Below are 15,384 nucleotides of genomic sequence, written 5' to 3'. Positions count from 1 at the left end.
GCTAACTCTCTCCAGAGAGATCCAGCTAACTCTCTCCAGAAAGACCCAGCTAACTCTCTCCAGAAAGATCCAGCTAACTCTCTCCAGAAAGATCCAGCTAACTCTCTCCAGAAAGATCCAGCTAACTCTCTCCAGAAAGATCCAGCTAACACTGTCCAGAAAGACACAGCTAACTCTCTCCAGAGAGATCCAGCTAACTCTCTCCAGAGAGATCCAGCTAACTATCTCCAGAAAGACCCAGCTAACTCTCTCCAGAAAGATCCAGCTCACTCTCTCCAGAAAGATCCAGCTAACACTCTCCAGAAAGACCCAGCTAACTCTCTCCAGAGAGATCCAGCTAACTCTCTCCAGAGAGATCCAGCTAACTCTCTCCAGAAAGACCCAGCTAACTCTCTCCAGACAGACCCAGCTAACTCTCTCCAGAAAGACCCAGCTAACTTTCTCCAGGAAGATCCAGCTCACTCTCTCCAGAAAGATCCAGCTAACTCTCTCCAGAAAGACCCAGCTAAATCTCTCCAGAAAGATCCAGCTAACTCTCTCCAGAACGATCCATCTAACTCTCTCCAGAAAGACACAGCTAACTCTCTCCAGAAAGATCCAGCTAACTCTCTCCAGACAGATCCAGCTAACTCTCTCCAGAAAGATCCAGCTAACTCTCTCCAGAAAGACACAGCTAACTTTCTCCAGAAAGATCCAGCTAAATCTCTCGAGAAAGACCCAGCTAACTCTCTCCAGAGAGATCCAGCTAACTCTCTCCAGAGAGATCCAGCTAACTCTCTCCAGAAAGACCCAGCTAACTCTCTCCAGAAAGATCCAGCTAACTCTCTCCAGAAAGATCCAGCTAACTCTCTCCAGAAAGATCCAGCTAACTCTCTCCAGAAAGATCCAGCTAAATCTCTCGAGAAAGACCCAGCTAACTCTCTCCAGAGAGATCCAGCTAACTCTCTCCAGAGAGATCCAGCTAACTCTCTCCAGAAAGACCCAGCTAACTCTCTCCAGAAAGATCCAGCTAACTCTCTCCAGAAAGATCCAGCTAACTCTCTCCAGAAAGATCCAGCTAACTCTCTCCAGAAAGATCCAGCTAACACTGTCCAGAAAGACACAGCTAACTCTCTCCAGAGAGATCCAGCTAACTCTCTCCAGAGAGATCCAGCTAACTATCTCCAGAAAGACCCAGCTAACTCTCTCCAGAAAGATCCAGCTCACTCTCTCCAGAAAGATCCAGCTAACACTCTCCAGAAAGACCCAGCTAACTCTCTCCAGAGAGATCCAGCTAACTCTCTCCAGAGAGATCCAGCTAACTCTCTCCAGAAAGACCCAGCTAACTCTCTCCAGACAGACCCAGCTAACTCTCTCCAGAAAGACCCAGCTAACTTTCTCCAGGAAGATCCAGCTAACTCTCTCCAGAAAGATCCAGCTAAATCTCTCCAGAACGACACAGCTAACTCTCTCCAGAAAGATCCAGCTACTCTCTCCCGAAAGATCCAGCTAACTCTCTCCAGAAAGTTCCAGCTAACCTACTCCAGAAAGACCCAGCTAACTTTTTCCAGAAAGATCTAGCTAACTCTCTCCAGAAAGATCCAGCTAACACTCTCCAGAAATACACAGCTAACTCTCTCCAGAAAGACCCAGCTAACTTTCTCTAGAATGACCCAGCTAACTCTCTCCAGAAAGACACAGCTAACTCTCTCCAGAAAGACACAGCTAACTCTCTCCAGAAAGATCCAGCTAACTCTCTCCAGACAGATCCAGCTAACTGTCTCCAGAAAGACCCAGCTAACTTTCTCCAGAAAGATCCAGCTAACTCTCTCCTGACAGATCCAGCTAACTTTCTCCAGAAAGATCCAGCTAACTCTCTCCAGAAAGATCCAGCTAAATCTCTCCAGAACGACACAGCTAACTCTCTCCAGAAAGATCCAGCTACTCTCTCCCGAAAGATCCAGCTAACTCTCTCCAGAAAGTTCCAGCTAACCTACTCCAGAAAGACCCAGCTAACTTTCTCCAGAAAGATCCAGCTAACACTCTCCAGAAATACACAGCTAACTCTCTCCAGAAAGACCCAGCTAACTCTCTCCAGAACGAACCAGCTAACTCTCTCCAGAAAGATCCCGCTAACTCTCTCCAGAAAGACACAGCTAACTCTCTCCAGAAAGATCCAGCTAACTCCTCCAGAAAGACCCAGCTCACTCTCTCCAGAAAGATCCAGCTCACTCTCTCCAGAAAGATCCAGCTAACTCTCTCCAGAAAGACCCAGCTAAATCTCTCCAGAAAGATCCAGCTAACTCTCTCCAGAACGATCCATCTAACTCTCTCCAGAAAGACACAGCTAACTCTCTCCAGAAAGATCCAGCTAACTCTCTCCAGACAGATCCAGCTAACTCTCTCCAGAAAGATCCAGCTAACTCTCTCCAGAAAGACACAGCTAACTTTCTCCAGAAAGATCCAGCTAACTCTCTCCAGAAAGATCCAGCTAACTCTCTCCAGAAAGATCCATCTCACTCTCTCGAGAAAGAGCCAGCCAATTCTCTCCAGAAAGATCCAGCTAACTCTCTCCAGAAAGATCCAGCGAACTCACTCCAGAAATCCAGCTAACTCTCTCCAGAAAGATCCAGCTAACTCTCTCCCGAAAGATCCAGCTAACACTCTCCAGAATGATCCAGCGAACTCTCTCCAGAAAGACCCAACTAACGCTCACCAGAAAGATCCAGCTAACTCTCTCCAGAAAGATCCAGCGAACTCACTCCAGAAAGATCGAGCTCACTCTCTTGAGAAAGATCCAGCTAACTCTCTCCAGAAAGATCCAGCTAACTCTCCCCAGAAAGACCCAGCTAACTCTCTCCAGAAAGATCCAGCTAACACTCTCCAGAAAGACCCAGCTAACTCTCTCCAGAGAGATCCAGCTAACTCTCTCCAGAAAGACCCAGCTAACTCTCTCCAGAAAGACCCAGCCAACTCTCTCCAGAAAGATCCAGCTAACTCTCTCCAGAACGATCCATCTAACTCTCTCCAGAAAGACCCAGCTGACTCTCTCCAGAAAGATCCACCTAACTCTCTCCACAAAGATCCCGCTAACTCTCTCCAGAAAGACCCAGCTAACTCTCTCCAGAAAGATCCAGCTAACTTTCTCCAGAAAGATCCAGCTAACTCTCTCCTGAAAGACCCAGCTAACTTTCTCCAGATAGATCCAGCTAACTCTCTCCAGACAGATCCCGCTAACTCTCTCCAGAAAGACCCAGCTAACTCTCTCCAGAAAGATCCAGCTAACTCTCTCCAGACAGATCCACCTAACTCTCTCCAGAAAGACCCAGCTAACTCTCTCCAGAAAGACCCAGCTAACTTTCTCCAGAAAGATCCAGCTAACTCTCTCCAGAAAGATCCAGCTAACTTTCTCCAGAAAGACCCAGCTAACTTTCTCCAGAAAGATCCAGCTAACTCTCTCCAGAAAGATCCAGCTAACTTTCTCCAGAAAGACCCAGCTAACTCTCTCCAGAAAGACCCAGCTAACTCTCTCCAGAAAGATCCAGCTAACTCTCTCCAGAAAGACCCAGCTAACTCTCTCCAGAAAGACCCAACTAACTCTCTCCAGAAAGACCCAGCCAACTCTCTCCAGAAAGACCCAGCTAACTCTCTCCAGAAAGACCCAGCTAACTCGCTCCAGACAGATCCAGCTAACTCTCTCCAGAAAGACACAGCTAACTCTCTCCAGAAAGACCCAGCGAACTCACTCCAGAAAGACCCAGCTAACTCTCTCCAGACAGATCCAGCTTCCTTTCTCCAGAAAGACCCAGCTAACTCTCTCCAGAAAGACCCAGCTAACTCTCTCCAGAAAGACCCAGCTAACTCTCTCCAGAAAGGTCCAGCTAACTCTCTCCAGAAAGACCCAGCTCACTTTCTCCAGACAGATCCAGCTTCCTTTCTCCAGAAAGACCCAGCTAACTCTCTCCAGAAAGGTCCAGCTAACTCTCTCCAGAAAGACACAGCTAACTCTCTCCAGAAAGACCCAGCTAACTTTCTCCAGAAAGACCCAGCTAACTCTCTCCAGACAGATCCAGCTTCCTTTCTCCAGATAGACCCAGCTAACTCTCTCCAGACAGACCCAGCTAACTCTCTCCAGAAAGACCCAGCTAACTCTCTCCAGAAAGGTCCAGCTAACTCTCTCCAGAAAGACCCAGCTCACTTTCTCCAGACAGATCCAGCTTCCTTTCTCCAGAAAGACCCAGCTAACTCTCTCCAGAAAGACCCAGCTAACTCTCTCCAGAAATACCCAGCTAACTCTCTCCAGAAAGGTCCAGCTAACTCTCTCCAGAAAGACCCAGCTCATTCTCTCCAGGAAGATCCACCTAACTCTCTACAGGATCCCGACTCTGAGGTCTGAATCCCTCCAGAAAGTCTCTGGTGCTGTTTTCCTGAGACTACAGAGGCCTTAAGAAAAGCCACAAACTGAAAGAAATGTTTGATGTGAAGCAATGTGCCTCTTCTGGAAAGCTGTGATTAATGCAGTTTTAAACTACAGAGTACCTGAATGAATGAATCTGCAAAGAAGAACAGTACAGGCTGTAAACTAAATACTTTAATCTGCAAGCTTGTTGTGAAAAAAAGTGTGCTAAAATGACCAGAAATAAAGACTGGGCGCGATTCACCGGCTGCGTAGCGCTCAAGCGAGAGCACAATATGGCCGGAAAATTCTGGGAGATGCTTCCAGCGAGCCTCTAGACAGGCTCCATGCTTCGCGAGATTCTCTGGAGTCCCGTCCCAAATGGGGTGGGACCGAATGACGTTCGTGGAAGTAGGTCGTAAACCTACTTATGACCTACCTGCGTGGGATCCACTGACCTCCCTCAATTCTTCGGACTCCCCAGAACGATGCAGCCAGGCGCTGATCAGTGCTGGTCTATCAGTGCTACACCGGGAGGTCTACCGGGCCATCGGAGACCCCTGGGTGGTCAGGGTAAATAGAGAGTTGCCCCCTGGCCTTCCCCCTGGAATGTGGGCACCTTGGCACTGCCCAGCTTGCACCTTGGCACTGCCACCATGGTACTGCCATGGTGCCCGGCTGGCACTGCCAAGCCAACAGGAGAACTTCCTGGGTGCGAGGGTAGCAGTGCAAGGGTGGCTGAGTGCCAGGGTGCCAATGCAAAGGTGCACAGGTGCCAAGGTGGCAATGCCAAGGGTCAGGGGCAAGGGGGCCATGCCCATGAAATGAGGGTGGAGAGGGGATTTGAAGGGTGGGGAAGTGCAGGGCAGGTAAGTAGGGGCCTCCAGGAGGTTGGGGTGATGATGGATTGGGTCCTAGAAGGGAGGGGGTTTGTAAGGAAGCTTGGGGGGCCTGAAGAGGAGGGACCCCCAGGGACCCCATAGCGGGATGTCCTCACTTGTGGGGTGTGGTGTAGTGTCCTTGTTTGTGGGGGGGGGGGTGACATTGCCCATGGGTAGGGGGCGTAGGAGACCCACAAGCTCACTTAGAGATTGGGGCACCCTTTCAAAATGACAGCCCGATCTCTGAGTTCAGCTCCCCAGTGCTCAAAACAATTTTAAGCGTTGACTAAACCAGTGAGAAACTCCCTAGGGCCCCAAAAAATGACTAAGGGCTAGATTCTCCGATTCTACAGCTATGTCCACAGAATCCGTCTGGTCCTATGGCCAAAATCTCGGCACTGCCCCGCACCGATCCTCCACCCGGTGGAGGACTAGCAGCCGCGCTGCGTAAACCTGCGGATACAGCCGCAGAATGGCCGGGCCCGTGGTCACGTAGTGCATGGCAGCGGCCTGCGGGTGCTGCGCCGTACAACCTGGCGCCGGCCGCATGTCGACCCGGCCTCCCAAACACTGCCCCCATGTTACCCCCTTGCAACCCTCAGACCATCCCCACCAGCCCCCTAGCCCCTGCCGAAGCCTGCCTGGCCAACAGAATAACTCTTCCCCCCCCCCACCCCCCGCGACTATGGCGGCGCTGGACACAGCCACCATGAGAGGTCCCCGAAGGTTGTGAGGACACGCGCCCCACATCGTCGGGGACACGGCCCATCGGGGGCAGAGCAACGGGTGAGTGCCTCAGGTAATGTCTTCCAGTACGCCGTTTCTGAGGGGATGTAAAAACGCATTCTCCGGCTGATCGCCGAACACGATTTCAGCGTTGGCGATCGGAAAATCCAGCCCGAAGTGTCATTAAATAGCGGTGGGGAACTCACAAGCAGAGCCAACGGGAAACTCCCTAAGAAACCCACCACAAATTAACTTAGACAATTTGGGGGAGAATCACGCCCTGCTTCTTGCCTCCACTTATTATTTTTACCCTTTACGTATGCGTGTAGAGGGTTGGGAAAGGTTAAAGTGGGAGGTATTATCTTGCCATTAACCAATTGTATTTACTGCATATTTCATGATAGTTTTTGTTGTAAATAAACAGTAATTCTGTTTAATTTACAAAGCTGGTGACTGTAATTATTGGACAGCCAAGGATCAAAGACATTGGGCCAGATCCTCCGAAAAAATTTCGAAGTGTGGTAGTGAGCGGGAATTGAGCAAAGATGGCTACTCACCTCCTCGGCTCCCCACAGAAACCCTTCCGCCAGATTAATGTTTTTCAAAAGGAGTACTAATTGGCACCAGCGTGACCACTTGCTGGGGAGACCACTGAATGATGGGAGGCCATTGGATATGGGGTCGCTCTCGTTAATTGCATCAAAATAGGGCTGAAATGTTGATAATTGGTTTCTCGCCACGCTACGGCGAGATCCCGATTTTGCCTACGGGAGCAGGACAGTAGCATCACAAACTGTTTGACACCTGGCTCCCTTCGTTTTTGGCCACTCCCACTATTCACCTGCCTCGTTACACGTGAGCGAGTGAACGATGCTGGAGAATTGCGCCCTTTGGTATTTTTATAAGAGTTATTGGTTAATTCACTTGTGTTGTAAATCTGGGGCACATGGGGCTGGAATTGACCACACACCAGCCCAGGGTGTCGTAACACTAAAGAGATAGTTAATCATAGGATTTACAGTGCAGAAGGAGGCCATTCGGCCCATCAAGTCTGCACCGGCTCTTGGAAAGAGCACCCTACCCAAGGTCAACACCTCCACCCTATCCCCATAACCCAGTAACCCCACCCAACATTAAGGGCAATTTTGGACACTAAGGGCAATTTATCATCGCCAATCCACCTAACCTGCACATCAATGGACTGTGGGAGGAAACCGGAGCACCCGGAGGAAATCCACGCACACACGGGGAGGATGTGCAGACTCCGCACAGACAGTGACCCAAGCCGGAATTGAACTTGGAACCCTGGAGCTGTGAAGCAATTGTGCTATCCACAATGCCACCGTGCTGCCTCCCACAATGCTACCGGATAGGTGGATAGACATGGAAATGGTTAATGGAGAGAGCGACAGTTAATGGAGAGAGAGATAGCTAATGGAGTAAGCAAAACATTTAATGGAGAGAGAGAGAAAGACAGTTAATGTAGAGAGAGACAGTTGAAAGAAAGAGAGAGACAGTTAATGGAGAGAGAGACAGTTAATGGAGAGATACAGTTAATGAAGAGACAGTTAATGAAGAGATACAGTTGATGGAGAGAGAGGGACAGTTAATGGAGAGAGAGACAGTTAATGGAGAGGCAGTTAATGGAGAGACAGTTAATGAAGAGATACAGTTGATGGAGAGAGAGACAGTTAATGGAGAGAGAGACAGTTAATGGAGAGAGAGACAGTTAATGGAGAGAGAGACAGTTGGTGCAGAGAGAGACAGTTAATGGAGAGACAGTTAATGAAGAGAAACAATTAATGAAGAGAGAGACAGTTAATGGAGAGAGAGAGACAGTTAATGGAGAGAGAGACAGTTAATGGAGAGAGAGAGACAGTTAATGGAGAGAGAGACAGTTAATGGAGAGACAGTTAATGAAGAGAAACAATTAATGAAGAGAGAGACAGTTAATGGTGAGAGAGACAGTTAATGGAGAGAGAGACAGTTAATGGAGAGAGAGAGACAGTTAATGGAGAGAGAGACAGTTAATGGAGAGAAAGACAGTTAATGAAGAGAAACAATTAATGAAGAGAGAGACAGTTAATGGAGAGACAGTTAATGAAGAGATACAGTTGATGGAGAGAGAGACAGTTAATGGAGAGAGAGACAGTTAATGGAGAGAGAGACAGTTAATGGAGAGACAGTTAATGAAGAGATACAGTTGATGGAGAGAGAGACAGTTAATGGAGAGAGAGACAGTTAATGGAGAGAGAGACAGTTGATGCAGAGAGAGACAGTTAATGGAGAGAGAGACAGTTAATGAAGAGAAACAATTAATGAAGAGAGAGACAGTTAATGGAGAGAGAGACAGTTAATGGAGAGAGAGACAGTTAATGGAGAGACAGTTAATGAAGAGAAACAATTAATGAAGAGAGAGACAGTTAATGGAGAGAGAGACAGTTAATGGAGAGAGAGACAGTTAATGGAGAGACAGTTAATGAAGAGAAACAATTAATGAAGAGAGAGACAGTTGATGGAGAGAGAGACAGTTAATGGAGAGAGAGACAGTTGATGGAGAGAGAGACAGTTAATGGAGAGAGAGACAGTTAATGGAGAGAGAGACAGTTAATGGAGAGAGAGACAGTTGATGGAGAGACAATTAATGGAGAGAGAGACAGTTAATGGAGAGAGAGAGACAGTTAATGGAGAGAGAGACAGTTAATGGAGAGACAGTTAATGAAGAGATACAGTTGATGGAGAGAGAGACAGTTAATGGAGAGAGAGACAGTTAATGGAGAGATAGACAGTTAATGGAGAGAGAGACAGTTGATGCAGAGAGAGACAGTTAATGGAGAGAGAGACAGTTAATGGAGAGACAGTTAATGAAGAGATACAGTTGATGGAGAGAGAGACAGTTAATGGAGAGAGAGACAGTTAATGGAGAGACAATTAATGGAGAGAGAGACAGTTAATGGAGAGAGAGAGACAGTTAATGGAGAGAGAGACAGTTAATGGAGAGACAGTTAATGAAGAGATACAGTTGATGGAGAGAGAGACAGTTAATGGAGAGAGAGACAGTTGGTGCAGAGAGTGACAGTTAATGGAGAGAGAGACAGTTAATGGAGAGACAGTTAATGAAGAGAAACAATTAATGAAGAGATACAGTTGATGGAGAGAGAGACAGTTAATGGAGAGAGAGACAGTTGATGCAGAGAGAGACAGTTAATGGAGAGAGAGACAGTTAATGGAGAGACAGACCGTTGATTGAGAGGCAGTTAATGGAGAGACAGTTAATGAAGAGATACAGTTGATGGAGAGACAATTAATGGAGAGAGAGACAGTTGGTGCAGAGAGAGACAGTTAACGGAGAGAGAGACAGTTAATGGAGAGAGAGACAGTTAAACCCAGTAACCCCACCCAACTAACACTAAGGGCAATTTTGGTCACTAAGGGCAATTTATCATGGCCAATCCACCTAACCTGCACATCTTTGGACTGTGGGAGGAACCGGAGCATCCGGAGGAAACCCACGCACACACGGGGAGAACGTGCAGACTCCGCACAGACCGTGACCCAGCCGGGAATCGAACCTGGGGCCCTGGAGCTGTGAAGCAATTGCGCTAACCACTATGCTACCGTGCTGTTTCGACATCTGTTTCCACACATTGTCACACACACCCATAGGCATGTATTGATACATTATCGATACAGCTTGAGTGCATCCTGGCACTGTAAGGTGTTACGATTTTAAATTAAATAAGGTCTTTTAGGATTTTAAGCTGAGTAAGGTGTTTTTTAGGCACCAAGATTCAAAGTCATGTGGCACTTGTTTACTCCAGTGTATAAATGTCCCAGGAGATACAGGACAGGGCGGTCTTGGATGTGTGGGTAGGGGACAGCAAGGTATCGGACATATACCAGGAGCTGCAGGACGCGGAGGAGGCCTTGATGGAAGAGCTGAAGGGCAAGTGGGAGGAGGAGCTGGGTGAGGAGCTGGATGAGGGCCTGTGGGCTGACGCCCTGGGCAGGGTCATTTCCTCCTCATCTTGCGCCAGGCTTAGCCTGATTCAGTTTAAAGTGTTGCATCGGGCGCATATGACAGAGGCGAGAATGAGTAAGTTCTTTGGGGTGGAGGACAGGTGTGTGAGATGCTCCGAGCCCAGCGAACCATACCCATATGTTCTGGGCATGCCCGGCACTAACAGGATTTTGGAAAGGCTTCGCGAAGGCTATGTCCAAGGTCTTGGACACTCGGGTGAAACCGAGCTGGAGGATAGCGATATTTGGGGTATCAGACGATCCGGGAGTGCAGGAGCCGAAAGAGGCCGGAGTTCTGGCCTTTGCCTCCTTGGTAGCCCGGAGAAGGCTCTTGTTAACGTGGGGGACGCAAAGCCCCCAAGTGTAGAGGCTTGGGTCAGTGACATGGCGGGGTTTCTCAGGTTGGAGAGGATAAAGTTTGCCTTGCGAAGGTCCTTGCAGGGGTTCTCCAGGCGGTGGCAACCGTTCCTTGACTTTCTCGCGGAACGTTAGGTGGAGGTCAGCAGCAGCAGCAAACCAGAGGGAGGGTGGGGGGAAGGGGGGGTGGTGGACTGACTTCACTTGTAGAGGGCAGATACCCTACCTTATTTTGTTAAATTGTTAATTTGTTAAAGGGTTAAGTTATTTTTTGTTTAATTGTTATGTTTTCTTTTTATTGTTTTCTTTTTGTAGTGGCTTGTAAAAATTACTGAAAATTTTTGAATAAAAACAAATTAAAAAAAACAAAATAAATAAATGTCCCAGGAGGACTGTTGTACTTTGGATTCTCGCCCTAACCCTTGCTTAGTTGCGGTTTCCCCTTGTTGCAAGTAAAATAAATTAACTGTTTAGGTTAACTTGTATTTTGTTGTCTGAATCTTACTCGGTTCGGGTTTTCGACAATTCTGCCTATCGCGGATTCAACATAGTTAATGGATAAAGGGGCAGTTAATGGAGAGATAGGGAGACAGTTAGTGGGGCAAGAGGGATGGTTAATGGGGAGAGGGAGACGGTTAATGGAGAGAGAGAGAGAATTAATGCACAGAGACAGTTCATGGTTAACAGAGAGAAAGACAGTTAATGGATAGAGAGAGACAATTAATCGAGATGGGGCAAGAGATAGCTCATGGTTAGAGGGACCATTAATGAATAGAGAGAGATAACAGATAATGCGAGATAACGGAAACAGAGAGATAATGCAGAGTGACAGCCAACGGGACAGTCCCTTCGGAATGCTGAAATTGGTGGGAAGATGTGTTTGGTGTTGGCGTCTCAGTGGAGGTAGTGGCAAGGATGTGGGATAATCTGTTGAACACAGGCTGGTATTTTCGGGTCACGCCAGCAATGAGCATCATCATGGGCAGGATGGGAAATTTGGAGTGCGGCCAATTTCCTCGATTGAGGAAAATAGGAGGACTTCTTGTAGGTGCTTGTCTGACCTTTTCTCTAGCTCTGTATGTCTGTCACAGTTGTTTAATCTCTGACAATGCCCACTTCTGGTGAAAGGCATTGGCCTCTGTACAGATGCTGCCTGCCCTGCTGTGTATTTTCTCCCTTTCATGCTTATATTTCAGATCTCCAACATCTGTACCATTTTGTCTTTGCCAATGTTCAGTGGTTGCTTTTTACTTCAAATGACACTGGTCAGTAATAGTTCAAGGCTGGCATAGTTGCATACTTGCATGGATAGTTTTCCGGTGTGAACTCGTGTGCATGTGGGTGTTGCTGATCCCAACGTTGACAGGTGTTGCCGGCTGAGGTCTGGGCCACGGTCCCTCTGTATCCCACCCCATTATGTTTGAAACATGGTTTGGTGATCTCCACCTCTTTCAGCTTGTGTTGCCCTGCTATTGGACCAAAGAAAAAGCACAAACAAAAAAAAACGTTAACCGTGAGCAAAGATTATCTGGTTATTCACAAACAAGACCAGATGAAGCCTTGCTTCTGACTGACAGCACCTGGAGTAATTTGTTTTAGGTTTAATTAACTGCCCCTTCTCCTCTGACAGCGCAGTGCCCCAAAACCTTGGGACTGAGTCCACATTGGATTTCAAGGACGCGATTCAGCCAACGCCGACAGTGCCAGCCTGGCACCCCTGGCAGATTGCACCGGGCGGAGCGAGTCGGGTGACTCGCGATCAGCCCAGCACCGGGTGTGGAGCCCAATTTGGGTCTGTCCTGCAATTCACCCATTGCACCTAGCATGGGCCGCTGAATCGCACATCAAATCTTCCCATAGAATCCCGAGAGGGCAGAAGGAGACATTCGGACCATTGAGTCTGGATGGACCCTCCAAATGATAACCCTAATATAGGTCCACTCCTCTAACACCCACACCCTGCCTCCCCCAATCCTGTAACCCCACCTAACCATTTGATGCTAAGGGGCTATTTAGCGTGGCCAATCCACCTTATCTGCACATCTTCGGACTCTGGAAGGAAACCGGAGCATCCCGAGTAAAGTCACGCAGACAATGGGAGAAGGTGAAAACTCCACACAAACAGTCACCCAAGGCTGGAATTGAACCCGGGACCCTGGTGCTGTGAGGCTGCAGTGCTAACCACTGTGCCACCCTGGCTGGTTTTTATGGAACAAATCAAAACTTTAATTCAATGAATTGGGGACACATCAAGCCAAGAGAATAGGTTCCTCTAGAATACACATTGAAATCTTGTCTTTCGAGGTTGTTCACACTGAGGGTATGTCTTTGGTTTGCATATTTTTAAAACACAGTTCATCTTTCTTTCCATCATTTAGATTTGATATTGTACTTGGCAAGGTTGCATTTTCTCGACAACGCACTCCAGCTTCCATTCATTTTATCTGCATTCTGACTCAAATCTTCCTGTTTCAGTTGGTACCCATGATCACATGTCTCTGTCATACTCCTTCCTCAACCCATTCCGTCGTGCATCCCTGTACACACCCTCACCAGCTCTCTCAAATGCATCACTAAACTTCATTTCAGAGCTGCCCTGGTCCAAGGTTTCCCTTCAACCTTTGTCTCATCTGACGTTTCAATTGTCGTCTGCCTTTCAAAACTCCAAAACATCAAGTGCTCTTGAATGTCAGACCTTCTCCACATCATTTTCCCTCTTCATTCTCTTCTGACCCCCTCTCTCTTTTCCTCCAAATTCACTTTGTCTGTCCAAAATCACCATCCCCTTGCTGACACCAAGCAATCCTTCCACAGGAAGGACCTTGGGTTCATCCCCCACTGCTACATTCTTGTTCTGCTTTTTCTAGCCTTGGACAGCCTTCTGAACCACGATGCCTTGGCCTTCATTGTAATTGTCATCTCTACAGTGTCATGTGAGAGTATCCTTTAAGAAATGGGTGTTTAAGAAATGGAGCTGCTCATGTTACTGGAGTGATGTCACAGTATGGGTGGAGCTGAGCTCCACTTCTGCTTTTTAGTTTCAGTTTGAGAAAGAGCTTGGGTGTGTCTGTGTTTTTCAGTGAGCTGAATCTGAAGTTAAAAGTGAGCTGCACTGCTGCTGATCTCTGCTATCCAAAGACTATCTATGGATCATTTGGTGAATTCAGAAGAAGTATAAATGTTTTCAGTCTTGACTGTAAACCCTGATGTGTTCCTGTTTGGAGGTTTGTTAAGTCTTTTGGATGGTAAAAGGACAGCATACAGATTACTTAGTGTTGTATTCTTTGGGGGGTGTATTTGAATTACTGGTTGCTGAGATGTTCACTGTTTGTTTTAAAAAGGTTAACTTGAGTTCATAGAATAAACAGTGTTTTGTTTTAAAAAACCACTGGTCCATTTCTGCTGTACCACACCTGTAGAGTGGGCCGTGTGCTCCCCATACCACAATCTAGTAAAAGTTGTGGGTCAGGTGAACTCCATGATACACTTTGGGGTTCTCTAAACCCTGACCCATAACAACAGTCTTTTCCTTGTCAGGACAGGTGCCTGTGGGGCCTCCTTCAAAACCTTCCTAAATTCTCATTATCAACTCTTTTTTCAATCGCATTCTCCTTTTCCTGGACCTGTGTTTTTCTCTGGGGTGTGACTGTATTCTGGCAAAAAACGTCCAGAAATTCCTGCCCCTCCCTTTTTTGTCTGTGTCTCTCCAATTTGCACTTCAGCTCATATGACTGATTTAACTCCAACTCAATCGATATGTTTGAGGATGATACGACTGTGGTGGGCCGTATCTCAAACAACAACGAATCAGACTACAGAAGGGAGATAAATCACTTGGTTGCATGATGTATCGAAAACTACCTCTCTCTAAATGTCGGAAAGACCAAGGAAGCGTAGCACGAACCCCACCCCCCCTCCTGCATCAATAGCTCCGAAGTGGAGATGGTCGATAGCTTTAAGTTCCTGGGGGTCACCATCACCAACCGTGATCCTGTTCCGCTCATGTTGATGCACCAATCAAGAAAGCCCAAGAAAGTCTCTACCTTAGTTCGAACCTTAGTTAGCCAACACTTGGAGTACAATGTTCAATTCTGGTCGCCACACTACCAGAAGGATGTGGCAGCTTTAGAGAGGGTGCAGAAGAGATTTACCAGAATGTTGCCTGGTATGGAGGGCATTAGCTATGAGGAGCGGTTGAATAAACTCGGTTTGTTCTCACTGTAACGAAGGAGGTTGAGGGGCGACCTGATAGAGGTCTACAAAATTATGAGGGGCATAGACAGAGTGGATAGTCAGAGACTTTTTCCCAGGGTAGAGGGGTCAATTACTAGGGGGCATAGGTTTAAGATGCGAGGGGCAATGTTTAGAGGAGATGTACGAGGCAAGTTTTTTACACAGAGGATAGAGGATTGTGTCCCGGGGGTGGTTCATGAGGACCAAACTGGGTTTGTGAAGGGGAGACAGCTGAATACAAATATACGGAGGCTGCTAGGGGTAATGATGATGCCCCCACCAGAGGGGGAAGCGGAGATAGTGGTGGCGATGGATGCCGAAAAAGCATTTGATAGAGTGGAGTGGGATTATTTGTGGGAGGTGCTGAGGATATTTGGCTTTGGAGATGGGTATATCAGATGGGTACAGTTGCTGTATAGGGCCCTGATGGCGAGCGTAGTCACGAATGGACGGAGGTCTGATTATTTTCGGCTCCATAGAGGGACGAGGCAGGGATGTCCTCTGTCCCCGTTATTGTTTGCACTGGCGATTGAGCCCCTGGCCATAGCATTGAGGGGTTCCAGGAAGTGGAGGGGAGTACTCAGGGGAGGAGAAGAACACCGGGTATCTCTGTATGCGGATGATTTGTTGTTATATGTGGCGGACCCGGCGGAGGGGATGCCAGAGATAATGCGGATACTTGGGGAGTTTGGGGATTTTTCAGGGTATAAATTGAACATGGGGAAAAGTGAGTTGTTTGTGGTGCATCCAGGGGAGCAGAGCAGAGAAATAGAGGATTTACCGTTGAGGTAG

At 47.6% G+C, this 15,384-nt stretch overlaps 1 protein-coding gene across 1 annotated transcript in view; it reads right to left on the bottom strand.

The window, feature by feature from the left end:
• Positions 1-15,384, bottom strand: part of mst1 (macrophage stimulating 1) — a 261,194-nt gene that overhangs the window by 116,769 nt on the left and 129,041 nt on the right. Inside the window, exon 8 of the mRNA XM_072472033.1 lies at positions 11,660-11,828. Within this exon, the coding sequence (XP_072328134.1) occupies positions 11,660-11,828 (169 nt within the window). The remainder of the gene's footprint in view (positions 1-11,659; positions 11,829-15,384) is intronic.

The sequence above is a fragment of the Scyliorhinus torazame genome, chromosome 13 (genome assembly GCF_047496885.1).
Source record: "Scyliorhinus torazame isolate Kashiwa2021f chromosome 13, sScyTor2.1, whole genome shotgun sequence".
In the NCBI taxonomy this organism is placed as follows: domain Eukaryota; kingdom Metazoa; phylum Chordata; class Chondrichthyes; order Carcharhiniformes; family Scyliorhinidae; genus Scyliorhinus; species Scyliorhinus torazame.
This window is presented reverse-complemented; position numbering and strand designations above follow the sequence as displayed.